The sequence below is a fragment of the Erythrolamprus reginae genome, chromosome 8 (genome assembly GCF_031021105.1).
Source record: "Erythrolamprus reginae isolate rEryReg1 chromosome 8, rEryReg1.hap1, whole genome shotgun sequence".
NCBI lineage: Eukaryota > Metazoa > Chordata > Lepidosauria > Squamata > Dipsadidae > Erythrolamprus > Erythrolamprus reginae.
The window spans coordinates 9,460,628-9,485,466 of NC_091957.1; the positions used below are offsets into that span (position 1 = coordinate 9,460,628).

General features: G+C 42.8%; 1 protein-coding gene across 1 annotated transcript in view; it reads left to right on the forward strand.

Moving 5' to 3' along the window:
* The first annotated feature begins 11,650 nt into the window (after positions 1-11,650).
* The window catches only part of ST6GALNAC4 (ST6 N-acetylgalactosaminide alpha-2,6-sialyltransferase 4), a 683,294-nt gene continuing 670,105 nt past the window's right edge, over positions 11,651-24,839 (forward strand). Inside the window, exon 1 of the mRNA XM_070758823.1 lies at positions 11,651-11,719. Coding sequence (XP_070614924.1) covers positions 11,708-11,719 — 12 coding nt within the window. The 5' untranslated portion in view covers positions 11,651-11,707. The remainder of the gene's footprint in view (positions 11,720-24,839) is intronic.

Genomic DNA, 24,839 nt, shown 5'->3' on the forward strand with positions numbered 1-24,839 from the left:
TTCTTTATTGGCCATGAGTGATTAGATACACAAGGAATTTGTCAGTGGTGCAAATTCCTCGTATGTCCAATCACGCAAGGCAATGCAAATGTATCTTCTTGGTGTAAGATCTGACCTTCAGAACTGATGAGCCTTGTCATAGCAACAGAATAGGCAGGGAGTCTTTGACCACCCTTGAGCCCAGGATGTCTGTTGCTAAGCGAAGGAGACCTGCTCCAATGAAATCACCTTTCTGGTCACCGGGTAGGACACGGGCCAGCAGCTGAAGGTTCTCCTCGGCTGGCATCATGATGTTGGCAGACTAGAACTGGATGGTGGAAACTACAGTGAAAAACCCGAAGTGGGCGCTTGTTCTTTTAAGAAGAATCAATGCTGAATAGGGAAAAAACCTGCTTGGCACAGAACAGCCAAACTTCAAGAATTGATGGTCTTTCTTCATTGTCCCTTCCAGTAGAGTTTTCGTCCATTCTTTCACCTATGTATCAACCTGAAGAACATTTCACCATATAAGAAATATCATACAGTTCAGTCTGGAATAATTTACCTGCATACAGATAATAGATAATACTTTCAGTAAATAAGGAGGGAGGGAGGGAGAGAAGGAGGAAAAGGAGAGAAGGAGGGAAGGAAAGAAGGGAGCGAGGGAGGAAAGAAGGAAGGAAGGAAGGAAAGAAGGGAGGGAGGAAAGAAGGAAGGAAGGGAGGGAGGGAGGAAGAAGATGGAAGGAGAAGGATTGAAGTAGGGAAGAAAGGGTGGGAGGGAGGGGAAGGGAGGAGGGAAGGATAAGGAGGGAAGGGGGAAGGAAAGAAGGGAGCGAGGGAGGGAGGGAGGGAGGAAGGAGAAAGGAAGATGGAAGGAGAAGGATTGAAGTAGGGAAGAAAGGGTGGGAGGGAGGGAGGAAGGAAGGGGAAGGGGGGAGGGAAGGATAAGGAGGGAAGGGGGGAGGAAAGAAGGGAGCGAGGGAAGGAGGGAGGAAGGAAGGAAGGAGAAGAAAGAAGGGGAATGGAGGGAGGGAAAGGTGAGGAAAAAGGAGATGGAGAACACATGTATCTATGTGTAAAATACATATACATACACACACACAAACACACACACATACATTTTAAAAACCCAGTTAATAAAATCCTCGTTTGCTACAAAAGCTGAAGCATTTACTCACATATAACAATGATAAAAGATACTGAAAGCAGCCAATTGTGGACTGGCAATTCCAACGCGCCACCAAAATTGGGCCGTAAAATTGGATTACTAGTACTTCCTATTGTAATTTGCATCATGGCACCCTCTGTAGCTTTTCTCTTTTGAAATTGATTTACCAAGGCTGGTGGCGAATATCAAAAATAACAGACTGATCCTCAAACAGGGAAGAAATGCAACATTTCCTTATCAGCGATGACTGGGACGATAAGGATCGCATTTATTATTATTGCCTTACGATCCGTCTTATGGCATTTTTCCCAGATTTTGATCTGCCTCCAGGCTAATCCTATGAGGAAGGTCTCTTAATGCAGCGAGAAGCGTTAACCAGGTGGCTCCATAAAAAATCCTTTCCCCACAAATGGAAGATTTGAAAATGGAAGATGTGCTCTTCATTGGTGGAACATGAGCCTAGTTGGCGCAATGGGTAGAGTGCAGTACTGCGGACCACTAAAGCTGACTGCTAGATCTGCAGGTCAGCAGTTCAAATCTCATCACCGGCTCAAGGTTGACTCAGCCTTCCAAAGTGGGTTAAACGAGGACCCGTATTGTGAGGCCAATATGCTGGCTCTGTTAAAAAATGCTATTGCTAACATGTTTTAAGCCGCCCTGAATCTAAGGAGAAGGACGGCATAAGATCATATGCTGCAACGTCCTACCGGTCAATGACTACTTCAGCTTCAACCGCAACAACACAAGAGCACGCAACAGATTCAAACTTAATACGAACCGCTCCAAACTTGACTGTAAAAAATATGATTTCAACAATCAAGTTATCGAAGTGTGGAACTCATTGCCGGACTCAATAGTGTCAACCCCTAACCCCCAACATTTCTCCCTTAGACTCTCCACGATTGACCTCTCCAGGTTCCTAAGAGGCCAGTAAGGGGCGTGCATAAGTGCACTGGTGTGCCTTTCGTCCCCTGTCCAATTGTCTTTCCTTTCTCTCACTTATGATATATATTTCCTTTCTTTCATATATCCTCTCCTCTAAGTTCACTTTACCCTTATATATATTACTACATGTCTATTTTTCTTCCTCTGTATTTGTCTATTGGGCAAATGAATAAATAAAAAAATAAAAAATAAAAAAATCAAATACATATATATTTTTCCATTTTTTATTTTATTTTTTTATATTCTTTGAACTGAATTAGATATGTTTATTTTCAAAAGACATAGAGTTAAATTAACAGAGCATGAAAAATTACCGATATGGATAACCGCAAATGATCTACAATGTAGAGTTTTATATATAAAAACACAATAAGGAAAGAAAGAGAGAGCAAGGCATCTCTCTAATTTTTTTTTAAAAATGATGTGTATTGGTGTTGGTTCTCTGTTGTATTATGTACTTGAACTTATATTGCTCAATAAAAATTAAAATTATTTTTTTAAAAAACAAAATCAAATAAATAAATAAACAAATAAACGTTTGCCACCCTGGACAAGCCATGCAAAATCTATACGGAAATCAGAAAGAAAAAACAATTGCTTTGTAAGGAGCTGGATCGTTCACTTAGGTTCAATGTTGTCAACACCTGTTGATGCTTTTTCCCCAAAAAGTCCTCCCTTTGCTGAAGATCACTCTAAAACAGGTTAATTCATTCTTATAGCTATGAGAGCCAGTGCTAATTAGACTTGGGGTGTGGTTTGCTTAGCAATCCAAGGGTAGCTTTAAAAGCTTTGATTTTTCTATCCGAACTGGCATGTTGGCTAACCATCAATGTCCTTTTGCAAGACTTATCACTGTCTAGTCCTGGGATTCTGCTCGTGGACCATGGTTTGAAGGATGTCCCTTGGTTACACTTCCGTTCTGCCCATTTATATCTTCACAAAATTGGCAGTACCTTTTGACCTTCAAGGTTCTAGTCATTTTCCAAATTTCCCGCACCAGGGTGGAAAACAGAACTAGGGGTGCGTAGGCATTTAGAAGGTGCTGTGGTGACATCAGAAAAGTGACCTCCTAATGAATCTGATGATCAAAGACAACTCACTGCAGCCAATGAAAGGGTCTATGAACCAAATGGGTCAACTCCCATGGCCCTGTGGCCAACTTCCCGCAGCCAAGTCACTATGGCCAAGTCATGGCAGCCAACTCTCCATGGTCATCTCACCATGGCCAACTCACCATGGCCAGCTCACCATGACCCTTACCATGGCCAATTCACCACTGCCAACTTACCATGGCCTACTCTCCATGGCCATCTCACCATGGACAACTCACCATGACCAACTTACCATGGCCAATTCACCACGGCCAACTCAACATGTCCATCTCACTGCAGCTAACTCGACACAACCAACTCCTCACAGCCAACTCACCATGGCCAATTCACCACAGCCAACTCACCATGACCCTCAAATATTGGAAGACTGCTATCATGTCTCCCCTGGTCCTTCTCTTCACTAGACTAGCCCTGCCCAGTACCTGCAACTGCTCTTTGTATCTTATAGTTTCCACTCTCCTAATCATCCTGGTTGCTCTCCTCTCTACTTTCTCTAGAGTCTCAATGTCTTTTTTGTAATGTGGTGATCAAAATTAGATGCAGTACTCTAGGTGTGGTGTGATGTGGGCAAACCTCGGTGCACCCACAACGACTCGGACGGCTGCATTCTGGATCCACTGTAATCTCCAAACGCTTTTCAGGGGTAGCCCCGTGTAGAGCGCATTACATAATCGAGCTGTGAATTGACAAGGGCATGAGTGACTGGGAGAAGAGCCTCCTGATCTTGAATTTGCTTTGATCTAAACACAGCTGTCATACAGCTGTAAATTCTCCTTGATTGACATCAATATCAATGGAGGAGAAATACAATGGATGTGCACCAGGGAGGCCCCAATGCAAAACGAAAGGGAATCAAAGCTTTGGCAGCCCAAATATGTATCACTTGCTTCTAAAGTGAGTGAGGAATACATTTCCGCACTTGTACCCGAAACCTGGGGAAATTACTCATCTTATTCCACCACCGTCCATGACAGTTATAGCAAGGAAATGCCCACAGTACCTATAAGCATGCAGAGATAAATCCAAAAGCATCTGGGATGCTGCTTTGTCCTTTTGATCTCGCAAATAAATATACAAATACGTGTTCGAGTATCGTCTTCAACCCTAGACAGTTTTCGTCTCCTCGCCAAAGCCTTTAAAAAGAAGGGAGGCTCGGGAATATTTGAAGAGGCAGAGGAAAGCAGGAAGGAAAAGAAGGCGTTGAAGAGAAGAATGGAGCAGTCAGGATTTCCGATGGGAAATTTGAAACTATGTGGCTGTATATTTCTATCCAGGGATAATAATAATAATAATAATTTAATAATAATTTATAAGATTTATTATTATTTATTATTATTTATTGGATTTGTATGCCGCCCCTCTCCGTAGACTCGGGGCGGCTAACAACAATGATAAAAAACAGCATGTAACAATCCAATTAGTAAAACAACTAAAAACCCTTATTATAAAACCAAACATACACACAAACATACCATGCATAACTTGTAATGGCCTAGGGGGAATAAATATCTTAACTCCCCCATGCCTGGCGGCATAAGTGAGTCTTGAGTAGTTTACAAAAGACAGGGAGGGTGGGGGCAGTTCTAATCTCTGGGGGGAGTTGGTTCCAGAGGGCCGGGGCCGCCACAGAGAAGGCTCTTCCCCTGGGGCCCGCCAAACAACATTGTTTAGTCGACGGGACCTGGAGAAGGCCAACTCTGTGGGACCTTATCAGTCGCTGGGATTCGTGCGGTAACAGGCGGTTCTGGAGGTAATCTGGTCCAATGCCATGTAGGGCTTTAAAGGTCATGACCAAAACTTTGAATTGTGACCGGAAACTGATCGGCAGCCAATGCAAGCCACGGAGTGTTGAAGAAACGTGGGCGAATCTTGGAAGCCCCATGACGGCTCTCGTGGCTGCGTTCTGTACGATCTGTATTTGTATGGCGCCCCTCTCCAAAAACTCAGGGCGGCTCACGACAACAATAAACAATGCAGTACAAATCCAATAATTAAAACTATAGCTAAAACCCCACTGTCATTAAAAACAGTCAACACTACCCAATCATAACCACACATAAATCTTACTAGCCAAAGGGGTACAGATAGGTCTTCAAAGTCTTGCAGAAGGCGAGGAGCATGGGGGCAGTTTGAATCTCAAGAGGGTGTTGATTCCAGAGGGCTGGGGCCGCCACAGAGAAGGCTCTTCTCCTGGGTCCCACCAGATGACATTGTTTAGTCGACGGGACCCAGAGAAGGCCAACTCTGTGGGACCTAATCAGCTGCTGGGATTCATGCAGCAGAAGGCGGTGCCGTAGGTATTCTGGTCCGATGCCATGTAGGGCTTTATAGGTCATTACCAACACTTTGAATTGTGTCCGGAAACTAATTGTCAACCAGTGCAGGCTGCAGAGTGTTGACGAAACATGGGCATATCTGGGAAGGCCCACGATTGCTCTTGCGGCCGCATTCTGCACAATCTGAAGTTTCCAAACACTCTTCAGAGGTAGCCCCATGTAGAGAGCATTGCAGTAGATGGGATTCAGCTGGTTCAGAACGCATTACAGATGCTAATTTTACATCTGGTTCACCGAACCGGTAGTTGCAAGGAATGGCTGACCCCTGCCCATTCCATCTCTCCCTGGAGTCTGCACTCCAGGGGTGAGTTCCTACTGGTGTGGTCCAGTGCACAGCTCCAGTAGTGGCCCACCGATTGTGCAATTTGGGAATGACAGCTCTAAGTGGCTATCTTTGCCAGTCCATGTGTGCCGCCATCTTTTTTCCCTATTTTTCAGCAATTTTTCTGCCTTCTGAGCATGCGCAGAAGGAAAATCCTCCCTCTGCATATGTGCAGAAGCAAAATCGTGCCAGGGGACATGCATGTATGTGACTTTAACAAGTGTCATCATGCACATGCAGCACACTGGTAGGAAGGTAAGAGGAACCCTGTTGGGGCCTGTTCGCATCCTGCGCAATTAGCAATGGATCAAAAATACTCAGAGACCGTGGAGGCACAGTACAAGCATCATGTGTTCCTGGCACTCAGGACAGACAGTGTAGAGGACGTGGTGTCAAAGGCTGAAGAGCAACCAGGGCCTAGGAGAAGAGGAGAAGCTTCTTCTTGATGCTAGGGTTCGCATGGCCTATACGAGGCAAGAGTGGTTACTCAGGAGAAGGCTTCCTCATGAGAAGCACTGTGGGCTACTGGGCCACACCCTCAGGCTACTTAAGGAAGAGTCACAGATGCTTAAGTGCAGAGGACAATGCAGTTCATTCCAGAATCTTGATGCAGCTCTTGTCCCCGTCCTGTGTTTCAAAAAAACCACATTCTGTGATACGGAACTTTGCTACAATCTCAGAATTATTGTTGTGTTTACCTATTCTTGGGACTCTGGCCAACTGATAATTATAATCAGTGTGGTGAATCCTTTGTTAGATTTTACTTTATTTTTTAAAAGATTCAAAATTGCTAAGACTTTTGTGATGAGATTTGAACCGCTGACCTTCAGATCTACAAGTCAGCTTCAGTGGTCTGCAGTACAGCACTCTACCTGCTGTGTCACCCCGGCTCAGACTATACAGATGGAGTTCATTAAGTCTTTCCTGATAAGTTTTACGCTTAAGACCTTCCACCATTTTTGTAGCCCGTCTTTGGACCCATTCAATGTTATCAATGTCTTTCTGTACTGTAAATAATTCTTGTAAATAGTAAATCCTTTAACCGGTGGTCTGCATTTGATTCCTGGGGGTGGGCTCAGTGCTAGAACATAGCAGCTGGTTTTGCAGTAGGCATTTCTTGTTTCCTGTTCATTTGTGGCTTCCTTCTCACACATTGATTTCCTTAATGAGGATCTCACGCTTGACCTTTTTAAGCGTACGCAACTTCCTCTCTTCGACGGTCTCCGATTACGACTCTATTTTTGCAAATTGTGGCTGGGGACAGCTAAGCTGCCAGATGAGTGAGGAAATAGCCCCCTCTGCTCATTGCCTGCTGTTCTGTCGGGCTCTCTAGTAGAATCCTCCCCAAAATTCACAGGTACAAATTTCAGACACACACACACACGTTTGAAAATTCTTTATAATGAAATATAATTCTTTATACATGTTTGAAATGTTCTTTATAATGAAAATTCACTTAAACCAAGCCCTCTTTTGGTATAGCAAAGAGCACTGGTCTCCAAACAAACTGGTAATTTGTACAAGTCCCTTATCAGTTCTGTGATACTTAGCTTGCAGCTGTGAGGCAATTCACAGTCCTTCTTCTTTTACAAAGTGACACACACTTTGCTCTAGTTTAGTTTCAAAGCGGGGGGAAATCAGCACACAAAAAGTCCAAGTCAGTAAAGCAGTCATGAAACACAACGATCAGATAATCCTCCACAATGGCCAAACCTACAGGCTGCTATTTATAGCAGCCTCACTAATTACCACAGCCCCACCCAACCACAGGTGGCCTCAGTTTCTTCGATAATAATCTCTCAGTTGTTGTTGCCTGTGCATTCCTCTCCGTATGCGTGGCTGTATCATTAACTCTTGTTCCGAATCCAAGGAGGAGCTAGATAATTGATCTCCTTCTGAGCTGTCTGCCGCACTCTCCTCCTCCCTGTCACTCATGTCTTCTTGGTCAGAGGAGCCTTCATCAGCAGATTCCACCGGGGGCAAAACAGGCCTGCAGCATGTGGATGTCTCCCCCACATCCACAGTCCTTGGGGCAGGAGCAGGGACAGAGCTAACCACAACATATTGGATGCCAGGTAAGTGCAGAGCCCACCCAGAGGCTCCTGGAGGGTGAAAAATGGGTCCCCCAGAAGTTCAGTAAGTCCAGAAATGGGTCCATTCCCAGTCTTCCAGGGGCCTCTGGAGGGCCCCTGGAGTCCAGCCCTTGCGGAGGGTAAAAACACTCACCCTGCTGTGATGCAGGAGGCTGAGTAGGCCATGCCCACCCAGCAACTGGGCAGAGAACTGGTTGCTAAAAAAAATTTGAATCCCACCTTGCGTTCTATCTCCCTGCATGTGACAACTGGAGTGAGATACAGACTCTGGGTCCTTCCCCGAGTTACGCAGAGCTATGAGGTGTTTTGTTTGCTCAACAAACCACGGCTTGCATGATGGGTAAACACAGCCAGTCTTATGAGCTTTCACTGCTGGGATGGAGGTTGGCTTGGCAGACGCAACAGTAAAACCGATTCCAGACTTTTCTAAAAGAGATGAGCAGCCAGTTCTGGATTTTCTGCACGAAACAGGGCTGGCCTACAAATCTCTTTTTAAGCGAGACTGCCAATTTTTTTTTTTTATGCCCTGAGACATTGCTGTGAATCAAGAATCTTATAAATGCTGAGTCACGTAGCTCGATCATAGAAATTCAGATTTATGCTGCCAGCAGTGGAAAGCTTTAGAATTATGGTTCTGAGATTTCTTTCTTTCTTTCTTTCTTTCTTTCCTTCTTTCTTTCCTTCCTTCCTTCCTTCTTTCCTTCCTTCATTTTTTTCCTTTCTTCCTTCCTTCCCTATTCATTTCCTTCTTTCTCTCATCTCTACTTCCTTTTCTCCTCTTCCCTCCCCCCTTCCTCTTTCCCATGTCCATCCTTCCTTCCTTCTTTCCTTCCTTCTTTGCCTCCTTCTTTCATTCATTTGCCTCCTTCTTTCTTTCATTCATTTTTTCATTCATGGTAGATAAATCCACAGTAACTGAATTTAAACATGCCTGGGATAAACATATATCCATCCAAAGATAAAATACAGAAAATAGTATAAGGGCAGACTAGATGGACCATGAGGTCTTTTTCTGCCGTCAGACTTCTAGGTTTCTATGTTTCTATTCCTTCTTTTTTCCTTCCTTCCTCCCCTCCCTCCCTTCCCTATTAATTTCCTTCTTTCTCTCATCTCTACTTCCTTTTCTCCTCTCCCCTCCCTCCCTTCCTCTTTCCCATGTCCTTCCTTCCTTCCTTCCTTCTTTCCTAAACAGCGTTGAATTTGGAACTGCAGCAGAACATTTTATTCATGAACATTTCAGGCATCACGTCGATGGCAGCAAAGCACTGAGATCGACAAGTCTACAGAGCTTGCAAAACATGACGTGTGATACACGGAGAGAGAAACATCCAAACAAAACCTCTATCACCCACTGTTAGTTCTGTTCCTGTTTTCAAATGCAAAGGAACAACAGAAGAGAATATAACTTATTCCCAGGCCTGGGATCTCTTAGCAAACCAGAACAAAAACACATCTTCCTTAAATATTTCATTTTGCTTACCTCTTGTTATTCTGATCTTTCTTTTACCTACTCAGGATGCCACAGATCAAAGAGAAGCTAGCCTGATGCTCTCTAGATGCTTCCAAACTCAACAGCATGGAGCAAAAACTCATCGCAACTCGTTTTGACAAATGGTTACTGACATAGTTCCCTCTAAGCTGAGCAGTGAGCAATCGCTCACTTAAAAATCATCATCAACTCAGAGTTTTCCAAACCTGCCCAGAAGCCGAGAGGGAAAGAGTGAGAGGGAAGGAGAGAGAGAGGAAGAGAGGAAGAGAGAGAAACAGATAGAAAAAAGAGAGGAAGGAAAAGAGAAAGAAAAAGAATGGGAGTAAGGAAGAGAGAAAGAAAATCAAAATCTAGTTTGAAACTAGCTCAACTATTTAAGTGGCATTTTGATATTGATAGAGTTGCCCTATTATGAGCTCACTGTTATAGACACACAGTACAGTATTTTATTTTGAAATTCTCTGAGGCAAAACAGGGTGGGTTTTTTATTTATTTATTTATTTGTTTGTTTGTTTGTTTATTTGTTTGTTTGTTTGTTTGTTTAATATTTCTGTGCCGCCCAGTCCCGAAGGGACTGCCGCTCAGACACTATACTTTTCTGCCCACCCCAAAAAAAATTTAGAGGGAACACTGGTTACTGATCCATCTTTTTGCTGCTGTCCATGGTACTGAAGCCTTCTCCAACACCAAAGAGAAAAAGAGCCAATGCTCTTTCAAGTCTGCTTTTTCAGAGCCCAAACCAGGGGAAATAATGGTGCACAAAAAACAAGAGGTGGGCAAAATGAAAAATAATTGTGTGTTTCTAAGAAAGCCATATGTGTAATCAACAATTGCTACAGAGCTGACTTGATTTAGGCCAAGCTTTAGTGGGAAAGGCTACAGTTGCCAGAAAGAAGCAGGTCTTACAATGACGCGCCATGAAAATATTATTGCTAACAAAACGGGCAGATACAGTAGCTACCCGACACAACGTTCTTCCCTGTCCAACTTCCCAGTTCTGCTGTTTGCAAAATGCCCGTCAACAGATGCCAGTGATTTCAAGCCAACCCAACAAAATAATGGCACTGCATCCATCAATCCCATGGAAGATAAATAAACATTCAACATCCAGGCTGGAAAAAAACCCAACAAAACCCCATTCAAGGGATTGCTTCCCCAACATCCATGGATGGATGATGTAAAAACAAAACATAGCATTGAATCCAAAGGAAATGAACATATATTTAATATTTATTATTTTATAAAGCCAAGCAAAGGTTTAAGCATGCCTTGAGCTGTGAATTCCCCAGGAATCTCCCTGGAAATTGCTAAATGCCAAAATTGAAGTTGAATGCTTGGGATATTGATAGAAAGGCCAACAATATTTCAGTTCATGCACAAGGTGAAAGATGATTAGAGAACTGGAGGTTAAATCATATAAAGAATGGTTGCAGGAATTGGGTATGGCTAGTTTAGAGAAAAGAAGAACCAAGAGTGGCATGATAGCAGTCTAATATCTCAAGAGATGCCACAGAGAAGATGGAGGTTGTTGTGAGTGATCTTTGACCAACTCTGATAATGATAGATTCTGAGAAGGATGAACCAAGCCTATCTTGGTACCCTAAGCCAGTGGTCTTGCCAGCTGATTTATATAATGAGAGTAGACTTCGATGAACCTGGGCGACCACCAGAGGTGGCATATATGCCAATGACAGTAGGGTCTGATTTAGAAGAGGAGGAGGAGGAAGAAGACCATGAGCCGTTGTTAGATGCCTGCTTTAGAAGACTAAGAAAAAGACAAGAATACTTGTATGGGAAAAAGAAGTAGTCTATAGTTTGTTAACTTTACGGAATTGCTGACCACTCCCCATAGGTATTTAACGGTGACTGCTGGGAAATTCGGGGTGGAGTTTCAACATTTTGTAAAGTCCCTTGGCGTTTGAGGTTCCAGCCATGTTACACTAGCCAACTGTTATTTCTCTGCTGAGATCCTTGAAGTAGAATTGCCCTGTCTGCAGAGAGTCTGGAAAGCTGTAACTGTAAGTCGGTGAAACTGAAGAATCCTTATCTCACAAAGGAATTTACAATTAGCTTTGATCTTTGACAACAGCCTAGCCACTGGACTTGTTATCTTTTAACTCCTCTCACTGAGAATCTGCCAAGGTGAACTCACCAGCATGAATTTGGCTTGTATAAATGATTTGGAATTGCTCACCTGTCTTGAGGTAGGGCAGTTGTCCCAGAAATCCAAGCCAGATACATGGCTGAAAACTCCTTAAAGGATGCAAGTGCTTGTAAGTATCCAATAGCTCTGAAATTCCCAGAGATCTGGAGGGCTCTGTTTTATACTATAATGCTGGGGTCCTCAAACTGGGCAACTTTAAGACTTGTGGACTTCAACTCCCAGAATTCTCACAGCTGTCTGGAGAATTCTGGGAGTTGAAAGTCCAAAAGTCTTAAAGTTGCCAAGTTTGGGGACCTCAGCTGTAATGCATTGGTAAGACCACGTTTGGACTGGATCCAGTTTTGGACACCATGTGATAAAAAAAAAGATGTTAAGACTCTGGAAAGAGTGCAGAGAAGAGCAATCAAGATGATTAGGAGGCTAAAGCATACATAGAATGTTTGCAGGAATTGGGTATGTCCAGTTAGAACAACTAACCAGTGGAACAGCTTGCCTCCAGAAGTCGTGAATGCTCCAACACTGGAAGTTTTTAAGAAGATGTTGGATAACCATTTGTCTGAAGTGTAGGGTTTCCTGCTTAAGCAGGGGGTTGGACTAGAAGACCTCCAAGGTCCCTTCCAATTCTGTTATTCTTTTCTAATCTAATGAAAAGAAGGACCAGGGGAGATATGATAGCAGTCTTCCAATATCTCAGGGGTTGCCGCAAAAAAGGAGTCAAGCTATTCTCCAAAGCACCTGAGGGTAGAACAAGAGGCAATGGGTGGAAGCTGAACAAGGAGAGAAGCAACTTAGAAATAAGGAGGAATTTCCTGACAGAAACAATTAATAGAACGATTAATCCGTGGAACAGATTGCCTCCAGAAGTTGTGAATGCTCCAACACTGGAAGTTTTAAAGAAGATGTTGGATAACCATCTGTCTGAAGTAGTGCAGGGTTTCCTGCCTAAGCAGGGGTTGGACTAGAAGACCTCCAAGGTCCCTTCCAACTCTGTTATTTTGTTATTCCAAAAACAGAAAAGAGTACATTCTGAGTGAGATATTTTTTCCCCTCCTTTAAAAAAAAAAGCCTTATTGACTTCTCTACATTTCTCCTATTGTAAACTGCAATTTATAGATCTCTCTCTTGTTTGGGTTAGCTTCAAACATTCATTCCTAATTCTGTTTTATGCTGTTTCCATACAAGCCTGCAATTATCTGAAATAGTGCTTTCCATAAACGCATCCACTCACCAACGCCTGTGATGAATATGCTGACTTACAAATATTTATGCACATTTAATTACACCATTAATTAACTGACTGAATCTTCTTGTTATTGCATCATCTAGGTTTTCTGGTGGGGGGTGGGAGAGAGGGGGGAAATGGATCAAAAGTAGAATTAATACCAGACTTCCAAAATTTCTGAATTGCATGGAGAAATATATGCTGGGAAATATATCATGGATCACAGGGTAAGCATTTCCAGTGGTTATTTTCTGGAAGAATAGCAGGATGGCAGAACAGAGTTGAAAGGGACCATGGAGGTCTTCTAATCCAGTGATTCTCAACCTTTCAAATGCCACGACCCCTTAATACAATTCCTCATGTTGTGGTTACCTCCAACAAGGGGTGGGCAGCAGGCAGGAAGGGGTGGAATGCAGTTCCACGGGCAGAAAGGAAGATGCGTGGGAAGCTCCTGCTGATCAGCGACAGTCACTTCCTGGATTATTATTATTATTATTATTATTATTATTATTATTATTATTATTATTATTATTTAGATTTGTATGCCGCCCCTCTCCAATTACTGGTCTCGGCTTTTTTTTCTTTGCTGCTGCGTCTGCGCTCCTTGCTTTTTTCCTCTTTCCTCCTTCTTGGCCTCGGACAAGCTTCCGTCTCTCCTGCCCAGCTCCCCTCCAGCCTCACACAGCCACCTCCCACCTGAGATGCAAGTAGAAGGCGTCGGTGGAAGCGGCATTGACAGCATTTATGCTTCTGGCAGCACCCGTTTGCCTAGCTACCCAGCCTGAGATGGGGGGCGACCAAGGAAGGTCGACCCAGGAAAGGCGGCATACAAATCTAATAAATAAATAAATAAACTTTGCCGACCCCTGGTGTAGGGTCTCCTGCTTGGATGAGGGTGGGACTAGATGACCTACAAGGTCCCTTCCAACTCTGTTAACCTGTTTTAAAACAATTGATTTTGACCAGACAACACCGCCGACAATTTTCCTTCAGACAACGCCATGAAAATATGGAAGAAAACAAAGGAAGAAGAGGCGAAGAATATCAAATGTCTCATCAACCCTTAGGGGAAGCTGCAGTATTCTAGGTCGTAGGAAGTAAATTTGACTTTTTCATTATAAATCCTGACTCTAAGAAACATTTCTAGCACCTTCGATCTGGTCTTATGAGTTCAGCCACTTCTAAGTCAAGCTTTGAGGGCAAACTATGTTAATCTATCCTATTATTTTTATTATAGCCTCTCTTTAAAAAAGAGAAAAATAAAGAGGGATATTTAATTTTAGCTGGGTTAGGGTTTTGCCTTGTGCACAACACATTTTCAATAACCAGAACTTGTTTAAACCCCCCAACGCTCCAGGAAAATGCATTTACAGACTTAAATTTTGTCGGCTCTCATTTATTGATATTAATAATACATCGGCGGGATTGGTCTTTTCATTTTATTTTCATCTTCAGATGAGGGTGGGAAGGAGGACAGGAATTGCAACTTGTTTGTTCCTCTCTCTTTCAACGTAACCGTCAGCATCTTACACAGAGACTAATGCGGCTTTAATTGCTTGCAAAGGATCATTTGTTATATGAAGAGGGAGCGGATATAATCAATAAAAGGATTTCTCAATTGCCACGAAAGCTCGGAATATGAAGGAGAAAGGGGCTGGCTTTCTTTGCCTGCGCTTCTTTCTTTCTTTATTTTTGTAAATAACGAGGAAAATGGCCCAAATTAGTTTTCCATTTAAATATATTGCCATCTCTAATTAATAAACACCATTAGGAGACGAGCACTCTGGATGACAGCGAAAGCAATTATTTGCATAAATGAAAATGTAGGCTTTTTTGATAATGGCTGAACATTTAAGACCGGCTAATTTGTGTAATTTTTAGTGCTTTATACATACATGTGTGTGTGTGTGTGTGTGTCACATGTTTTTGCTGAATTTGAAAATTAGACTAGGATAAATCTATTTCGGATTAGACTAGGATAAATCTATTTCGGCCTTATTCTGGCCTCATCAGCTAGCCATACCCTCACTGGGTCTTGAACTTGCAACCTTGGCCTTGTAAGGCAGAGAATTAACCTCTAGGCTACAGTATCCAATCCCTTCAGCTCTATACCAGGGAAGGGTTACATGTTTTTTGTGTGTCGAATCGCCCTGGTATATATTGAAGGAACATCAGAGCTCCTTTTTTGCCTCTCGTTCCAACCCAGGATCATTTCCAAAGCAGTTAATTTATTCATAGCTGACAAACTATATTCTGTGTGTGTGTGTTTGTGTGTGTGTGTGTGTGTATATATATTGACAAAACTGAATGGGTCCAAAGATGGGCTACAAGAATGGTGGAAGGTCTTAAGCATAAAATGTATAAGGAAAGAGTTAATGAACTCAATCTGTATACTGTAGTCTGGAGGACAGAAGGAAAAGGGGGGACATGATCGAAACATTTAAATATGTTAAAGGGTTAAATAAGGTTCAGGAGGGAAGTGTTTTCAATAGGAAAGTGAACACAAGAACAAGGGGACACAATCTGAAGTTAGTTGGGGGGAAAATCAAAAGCAACATGAGAAAATCTTATTTTACTGAAAGAGTAGTAGATCCTTGGAACAAACTTCCAGCAGACGTGGTTGATAAATCCACAGTAACTGAATTTAAACATGTCTGGGATAAACATATATCCATCCTAAGATAAAATACAGAAAATAGTATAAGGGCAGACTAGATGGATCATGAGGTCTTTTTCTGCCGTCAGTCTTCTACGTTTCTATGTGTATGTCACATGTTTTTCCTGAATTTGAAAATTCGGCCTTATTTTGGATATATAATGTGAATGGGGTATACTCACTTCGAGGGGATATATATCCCCTCGAAGTGAGTATACCCCCTCACATTTTGTAAATATTTAAGTATATCTTTTCACGGGACAACACTGAAGAAATGCCATTTGGCTACAATGTAAAGTAGTGAGTATAGTGAGTGGCTTGAGCAATGTAGTGAGTAGTGAGTGGCTTGAACAATGGCTGACATCAATGTTGATCAAACTTGTCAATTCTAAGACATGTGGACTTCAACACCCAGAATTCCCCCTCTTCCAGCATGTTCTGGAAGTCTAGACGTCTCAAAGTTTGCAGCTTTGGGGGGGAAAAACAACCTTTGTTTTTTGTAAGATTGTTTCTCAGCTTTGAAGACCAATTCATTGGATTTCCATCAAACCCCAGTCAGCTTCCACTTCATATCAAAAGGTAAGCAGCTGTGTGCGTGTGTATGTGTGTGTGTGTGTATGTATGTATGTATGTAGTATGTCATAAAAGTGAGTACACCCCCTCACATTTTGCAAATACTTAAGTATATTAATTCATGTGACAGCACTGAAGAAATGCCATTTGGCTACAATGTAAAGTAGTGAGTATACAGCTTGTATAACGGTGTAAATGTGCTGTCCCCTCAAAATAATGCAACACAGCTGTTAACACACTAGTCACAGACTTGGCCACCATGATGCAGCTCAGTTTCGGGGTCTTGGCCATTTTCATATAGCCTAGGCCAGGGGTAGGCCAAGTTGGCTGTTCTATGCCTTGTGGACTTCAACTCCCAGAATTCCTGAGCCAATGCCAGCTCAGGAATTTTGGAGTTGAAGTCCCAACATCATAGAAGAGCCAACTTTGCCTACCCCGATCTAGGCCATCTTTGTGTAGAACAACATTTCAATTTTTTTACAGATACTCAGAGAGTTCGTTGCTATGAGGTGCCATGTTGAACTTCCAGTGAGAGAGAGCGATAACACCAAATTTAACACACCTGCTCCCCCTTCATGCCTGAGATCGTGTACCACTAACCCCACATCATCCTCAATCAAGGAGAAATGCCAAGCCTGTTTTGTGGGGGGGGTTTTACATGTGGGATTGATCTGTTGGTCCTCCACTGCTTTCGCCTATCTTTGAATATCATCTGAAATGTAGCAATATTGAATTCCATGTCCGTTGCCTAAAATAATTGATGGAGTGGTGAGCAGGGAGGGAATATCAAATAGCTTACATTGGCAGAATTTTGCAAACACGGACGGGACTATGTTATTAGAGCTGATTTTCAAGCGTACAGTTACTTTATGCAGAAGGTTGCATAAATCTTATAAAAGGAGGAAGAGGAGAAGGAAAAGAGAAGGAGAGAGGGGGAAGAGAGAAGGAGAGGGGGGGAAAGAGAAAGAGAGAGAGAAGGAGAGAGGGAGGAGGAGGAGGAGGAAAGAGAGAGGGAGGGAAAGAGATAGAGAATGAGAGGAGAAGGAGGAGAGAGAAGGGGAGAGAAAGAAAGAGAAAGAGAAGGAGAAATAGAGACAGAGAAGAAGAGAGAGGGAGGGACATAAAGAGAGAGAGAAGGAGAAAAAAGGGGGAGAGGGAGGAGAGGGGGAGGGAAAGAGAGAGAAAAAGAGAAAGAAAGAGAGGGGGAGAAGGAGAAAAGAGAAAGAGAGAAGGAGGGGAGAGGAAGAAGGAGAAGGAGGAAAGAGAGAGAGAGAAAAAAAAAGACAGAAGGAGAGAAGGAAGAGAGTGTGAGAGAAAGAGTGAGAAGGAAAAGGAGAGATGGAGGAGGAGGAGGAGGAGGGGGTGAGAGAAAGAGAGAGAGGAGGAGAAAGAGAGAGAAGGAGAGGGGGAGGGGGAGGGGGAGAAAAAGAGAAAGAGAGAAGGAAAAGGAAAAGGAGAAGGAAAAAAGGAGGGAGAGGGAGGAGATGGAGAGGGAAAGGGGGAGAAAAAAAGAGAGAAAGATGAAATTTGGTCCAATGGTGTAGTTCCCTCTTCTTACCCCCATCAGCTTCTTTCCTTGTGTGGTCATAAACGCCAACTCTGCATGTTTCTCTAAAGGAAGGCTCTGAGCAATTACTCCGAGTCGCCTTCGTGTCGATGCACGAAATGCAAAAATGTTTGTTCAATGTGCTGACAATCTGTCCACTCGCACCTAAGAAATTATTGGTACAAATACTTTTAAGAGCAGAGTCATTTTCCGTCGAGGGGAGAATGGGCGAGATGGAAGATAAAGAGAGATCATTGCTGTGCTTCAGGGCGATCAAATTGTTGGTTTTTTCCCAAAAAACAAATCCAATATTTCAAAGAAAATTGACCAGTGTACACTCAGTTTGCTTGGGGTTTTTTTTTCCTACATGCATCTGAAAAAACCTTTTGGTCATCCCAGTGGAGTCATTTCATTCTTCAGCCAGGATGGAATAACAAAAATTGGAAGGGACCTTGGAGGTCTTCTAGCCCAACCCCCTGTTCTAGCAGGAGACTCAATAACCGGGATGGCGAACCTATGGCAGGCGTGCCACATCTAAGAGCCATATCTAAGGACATGTGAGGCTTTGCCATATGTCAGCTCCAATGTTTTTTCCATTGCTCTACTTGCTCCGAATGCTTCTTCCCAGGTGCTAATGATGTTCCCAGCTCTTACCAGCTTGCAAGCTCTTTCATTGTTACTCTCTGTGAAGAATATTTTCCAAGCCCTAAGTCTTTGCAGGGGGTTTTTCCCATTGCTCTACTTGCTCCGAATGCTTCTTCCCAGGTGCTAATGATGTTCCCAGCTCTTACCAGCTTGCAAGCTCTTTCATTGTTACTCTCTGTGAAGAATGTTTTCCAAGCCCTAAGTCTTTGCAGGGTTTTTTTCCCATTGCTCTACTTGCTCCGAATGCTTCTTCCCAGGTGCTAATGATGTTCCCAGCTCTTACCAGCTTGCAAGCTCTTTCATTGTTACTCTCTGCGAAGAATGTTTTCCAAGCCCTAAGTCTTTGCAGGGTTTTTTCCATTGCTCTACTTGCTCTGAATGTTTCTTCCCAGGTGCTAATGATGTTCCCAGCTCTTACCAGCTTGCAAGCTCTTTCATTGTTACTCTGTGAAGAATGTTTTCCAAGCCCTAAGTCTTTGCAGGGTTTTTTCCATTGCTCTACTTGCTCCGAATGTTTCTTTCCAGGCCTAAACAGGTGCTAATGATGTTCCCAGCTCTTACTGGTGTGCAAGCTCTTTCATTGTTACTCTCTCTAAATAAAGTTTCTTTAAAGCCCTAACCAGGGGATAAAATAATGTGCTGGCTAAGGATGTTTGCCAGATGAATACCTCATAAGCAGATTCTTTTCCCTATTTTCCTCTACACAAACTAAGGTGCGTCTTATACTCCGGTGCGTCTTATATTCCAAAAAATACAGTACTCAGATCACATCAGGTGTTCATCTTCTTAGATATCAACTTAATGAATTTCCAGAGATCACCCCATAAAGTTCTATAGATGAGCCCTTTCTTAGTGGATGTTACCACAGATTAAAGGCCCGATGTTTTGACGGAAACTTTAAAAAGAGATTTTTTTTAAAAAAAAGCAAAGCAAGAGGCTAGTCCTCAGTGTTCCAGAGCAGGGAAAGCAGACAAATTGAATCAGGACATCGGCCTTAAACTAGCAGGTCTGTATGCTTGAAACTAAAAAGCGGCAAATATTCATGTCACATTTGTCATTTCAGAGAAATAAATAACCCAGTGCCATTGCAGGGGTGGGAATCTTTCTCCTGCAATTATTTCTCCAAATGGTAGAAAGATTCCTACACCCAAATAAATTAATAAACCAGTAAGTAAACACACACACACACACACACACACAGAGGGGTGGAGAATTTTATTCACAAGTAAGTGAGTTTGCATTTGCATATATACACATAATGATTTATGAATAAGGCTTCCCCTCTCTTGTGTGTCAACAAATGTAAATTGCCTTGCATCACCAATGATAATAAATGAGTAATAAACATACCATTTTTTATCCACCACAGATATAGGATTTTAATTATGGGAGTTAATTTTCAGAGCAGAAAGTCTGCTTTCGCACAATTAGAAGGGGGATAACTTTTAATTAACTTTGAAGAACTTTCTTTTTCTAGAGGAAAAAAATCCAATTAAAATGCTTTGAGGGGCTATTAGCATGGAAATAACAGTTAAGAAGAGAGAAAGGGAGAAATATATAACGATATTTATGAATGAGGGATTTCTGCACAGAGAGAAGAATAGGACTCTTTTTGAGAAATTGAACCCTCAAAAGGGGAGGCGAAAGTTGGTTTACAGTTTCGTTTAAGATACGTCGCGCCCACAGCAAGCTTTTACAATTCTTTTCTTGCTTATCAAACAATTCAACCCCTTGCAATTTGAGAGCTATCATTTTAATGTGATTTGTCGTGCTTCGTTGCAATTAGTTTGTTTTCTCGGTTTGCCCCACAAACGCATGCAACGTCTCCCAGAGTCCTTTGCAAGGCGGGGAGTTGGTCGATCAAACTCAAATTATTTTATTCTTTGTTTTATTTCATTCCATTTGGATTCTGGGTATGGATTTGGACTGAAGGCAGAACAAAAAGCAACGGGTGGAAACTTATCAAGGAGACAAGGAGCTTAGAAGTCAGGAGAAATTTCCTGACAGTGAGAACAATTAATCAGGAGATCGACCTGCTTCCAGAAGTTATAGGTGCGCTACTGTGGTAGGATTAAAAAAAAATACTAGCGGTTCTGTGGGTGTGGCTTTGTGGACATGTCTGTCTTTGTGGGCGTGGCTTGATGGGCATGGCAGGGGAAAGATACTGCAAAATCTCCACTCCCTCCCCACTCCAGGGGGAAGGATACTGCAAAATCCCCACTCCCTCCCCACCCCAGGGGAAGAATACTGCAAAAACCCCATTTCCTTCCCACACCAGGGGAAGGATACTGCAAAATCTCCACTCCCTCCCCACTCCAGGGGGAAAGATACTGCAAAATCTCCATTTCCTCCCCACTCCAGGGGAAGGATACTGCAAAATCCCCATTTCCTCCCCACTCCAGGGGAAGGATACTGCAAAATCTCTATTCCTTCCCCACTCCAAGGGGAAGGATACTGCAAAATTCCCACTCCCTCCCCACCCCAGGGGAAGGATACTGCAAAACCCCCATTTCCTTCCCACACCAGGGGAAGGATACTGCAAAATCTCCACTCCCTCCCCACTCCAGGGGGAAGGATACTGCAAAAACCCCATTCCTTCCCACTCCGGGGGGAAGGATACTGCAAAATCTCCATTTCCTCCCCACTCCAGGGGAAGGATACTGCAAAATCCCCATTTCCTCCCCACTCCAGGGGAAGGATACTGCAAAATCCCCATTTCCTCCCCACTCCAGGGGAAGGATACTGCAAAATCTCTACTCCCTCCACACTCCAGGGGGAAGGATACTGCAAAATCTCCATTCCCTCCCCACTCAGGGGGAAGGATACTGCAAAATCTCCACTCCCTCCCCACTCCAGGGGGAAGGATACTGCAAAAACCCCATTCCTTCCCACTCCAGGGGAAGGATACTTCAAAATCCCTGTTTCCTCCCCACCCGAGGGGAAGGATACTGCAAAACCCCCATTTCCTTCCCACACCAGGGGAAGGATACTGCAAAATCTCCACTCCCTCCCCACTCCAGGGGGAAGGATACTGCAAAAACCCCATTCCTTCCCACTCCGGGGGGAAGGATACTGCAAAATCTCCATTTCCTCCCCACTCCAGGGGAAGGATACTGCAAAATCCCCATTTCCTCCCCACTCCAGGGGAAGGATACTGCAAAATCCCCATTTCCTCCCCACTCCAGGGGAAGGATACTGCAAAATCTCCATTCCCTCCCCACTCAGGGGGAAGGATACTGCAAAATCTCCACTCCCTCCCCACTCCAGGGGGAAGGATACTGCAAAAACCCCATTCCTTCCCACTCCAGGGGAAGGATACTGCAAAATCCCCATTTCCTCCCCACTCCAGGGGAAGGATACTTCAAAATCCCTGTTTCCTCCCCACTCCAGGGGAAGGATACTGCAAAATCTCCACTCCCTCCCCACTCCAGGAGGAAGGATACTGCAAAATCTCCATTTCCTCCCCACTCCAGGAGGAAGGATACTGCAAAATCTCCATTTCCTCCCCACTCCAGGGGAAGGATACTGCAAAATCTCCACTCCCTCCCCACTCCAGGGGAAGGATACTGCAAAATCTCCACTCCCTCCCCACTCCAGGAGGAAGGATACTGCAAAATCTCCATTTCCTCCCCACTCCAGGGAAAGGATACTGCAAAATCTCCATTTCCTCCCCACACCAGGGGAAGGATACTGCAAAATCCCCATTTCTTCCCCACTCCAGGGGAAGCATACTGCAAAATCCCCATGTCTTCCCCACTCAAGGGGCAGGATACTGAAAAATCTCCATTCCCTCCCCACTCCAGTGGAAAGGGTACTGCAAAATCCCCATTCCCTCCCCATTCCAGGGGAAGGATACTGCAAAATCCCCATTTCTTCCCCACTCCAGGGGAAGCATACTGCAAAATCTCTATTTCCTCCCCACTCCAGGGGAAGCATACTGCAAAATCTCCATTTCCTCCCCACTCGAGGGGAAGGATACTGCAAAATCCCCATTTCTTCCCCACTCGAGGGGAAGGATACTGCAAAATCTCCATTCCATCCCCACTCCTGGGGAAGGATACTGCAAAATCTCCATTCCTTCCTGATCAGCTGGGACTCGGGAGGCAGAGAATAGCTGGGGGTGGGACCAATTGGAGGTGGAATTTACTGGTTGTCCAAACTACTCAAAATTTCCACTACCAGTTCTCTGCAGCTGAACAGAACCTGCTGATACCCATCTCTGATTCTCCCTCACTGGAGGTTTTTAAGAAGAGATTGGACAGCTGGTAGAGGGTCGCATGCTTGAGTGAGTTGGACTATTTACATATTTATTTATTTATTCTTTGTCCAATATACAATACAAATGAAAGAGAATAGACATTAAGTAATATATATAAAGATAGAAAGTAAGAAAGAAGAGAAGTAGAAGGGAAGGAGAGAGTATATATGATATATGAGATAAGGAAAGACAATTGGACAGGGGACGATAGGCACATCAGTGCACTTATGTACATCCTCCAAGGTCTCTTCCAACTCTGTTATTCCCTTGTTCCCATAGTTGTGGAGGTGCCACAAAGAAGAGGGAGCATCAATTTCTTCTCTAGAGCACCTGAAGGCAGAATGAGAAGCAACAGATGAAAACTAACCAAGGAGAGAACCAACCGCAAACTAAGGAGAAATTTCCTGACAGTGAGAACAATTAACCAGTGGAGCAACTTGGCTCCAGAAGTTATCGGTGCTCAATCTCTGGAGGTTTTAAGAAATACAAGTGCACTAGAATGCCTTCCGTCCCCTGTCCTATTGCTCTCCTATATCTCCTATACCTTTCTTCTATTCCTATATCTCTTCTTCTATTCTTTCATTGATATGTTCTATTACTATACCTTCTTTTCTATTATTTCTTAGATATATTTTACTATGAGTATCTCCTCTATAACCTGCATCATGTATTTTACTATGTGTATATAGATATCTACCCACTAAAACCCTCATTGTGTATTGGACAAAATAAATAAATAAACAAATAAATAAATAAATAAATAAATTAATTAATTAAAATAAATTAAATTAAAATAAATTAAACTAAATTAAAATAAACTAAAATAAATTAAATTAAAATAAATAAAATAAAATAAAATAAAAAATAAAATAAAATAAAATAAAATAAAATAAAATAAAATAAAATAAAATAAAATAAAATAAAATAAAATAAAATAAAATAAAATAAAATAAATAAAATAAAATAAAATAAAATAAAATAAAATAAAATAAAATAAAATAAAATAAAATAAAATAAAATAAAATAAAATAAAATAAAATAAAATAAAATAAAATAAAATAAAATAAAATAAAATAAAATAAAATAAAATAAAATAAAATAAAATAAAATGGACATCCATTTGTCTGGAATGCTAGAGGACCTGAGCAGGGGATTGATTTAAAAGACCTCCAAGGTCCCTTCCAACTCTATTATTCTCCCAAAGAAGAGAGAGAGCTCGGTGGTCCAGTAGTTAGAACACAGTCCTGTAAGCTACTTCAGCTGATCACTGGCTGCCAGTAGTTTGGCAGGTTGAATCTCAGTAGGCTCAAGGTGGACTCAGCCTTCCATCCTTCCAAGGTCGGTAAAATGAGGACGGAGATTGTTGGGGGCAAGAGGCTGACTCTCTGTAAATTGCTTATAGAGTGCTGTAAATAATAATAATTAATAATAATAATAATAATTTATTAGATTTGTATGCCGCCCCTCTCCGAAGACTCGGGGCGGCTCAGAACAATAATAAAACAATATTACAATGAAACAAATCTAATATTAAAAACATGTAAAACCCCATCATTTAAAACCATGCAGCAAACACATACCAAACATAAAATATAAAAGCCTGGGGGAGGTGTCACAGTTTCCCCATACCTGGCGATACAGGTCGGTCTTAAGTAATTTGCGAAAGACAAGGAGGGTGGAGGCAGTTCTAATCTCGGGGGGAGTTGATTCTAGAGGGCTGGGGCCGCCACATAGAAAGCTCTTCCCTTGGGGCCCGCCAAACGACATTGTTTAGTCGACAGGACCCGGAGAAGGCCAACTCTGTGGGACCTTATCGAAAATAGAATAGAAAAACATATTTTTCTGTTTTAATTAGCCATAATTCAACAAGACTACTGCCTTAAATATACACAGTAAGGCATTATGAAGCGGTCTATAAGTCTAAATGCTAATGCTGAAGTGTTAGTTGAAGATTATAATTGCTCCCTGCAACCTTCTACTCCAGTGATGGTGAACCTATGGCACGGGTGCCACAGGTGACACATGGAGCCATATTTGCTGGCATGCAAGCCATTGCCCTAGCTCATGCATGTGTACACCTGCCAGCTGATTTTTGGCTTGCATGGAAGTTATGGGAGGGCGTTTTCAGCTTCCGGGGGGATGAGAGAGGGCATTTTTGCCCTCCCCAAGCTCCAGGAAAGTCTCTAGAGTTGGGAGAGGGTGAAAAATGGGCCTACCGGGCCCACCAGAAGTTGGGAAATAGGCTGTTTCTGGCCTCCAGGGGGCAGGGGAGGGAATTTTCATACACCCCACAGGCATTGAATTATGGGTGTGGGCATTCACGTGGTTG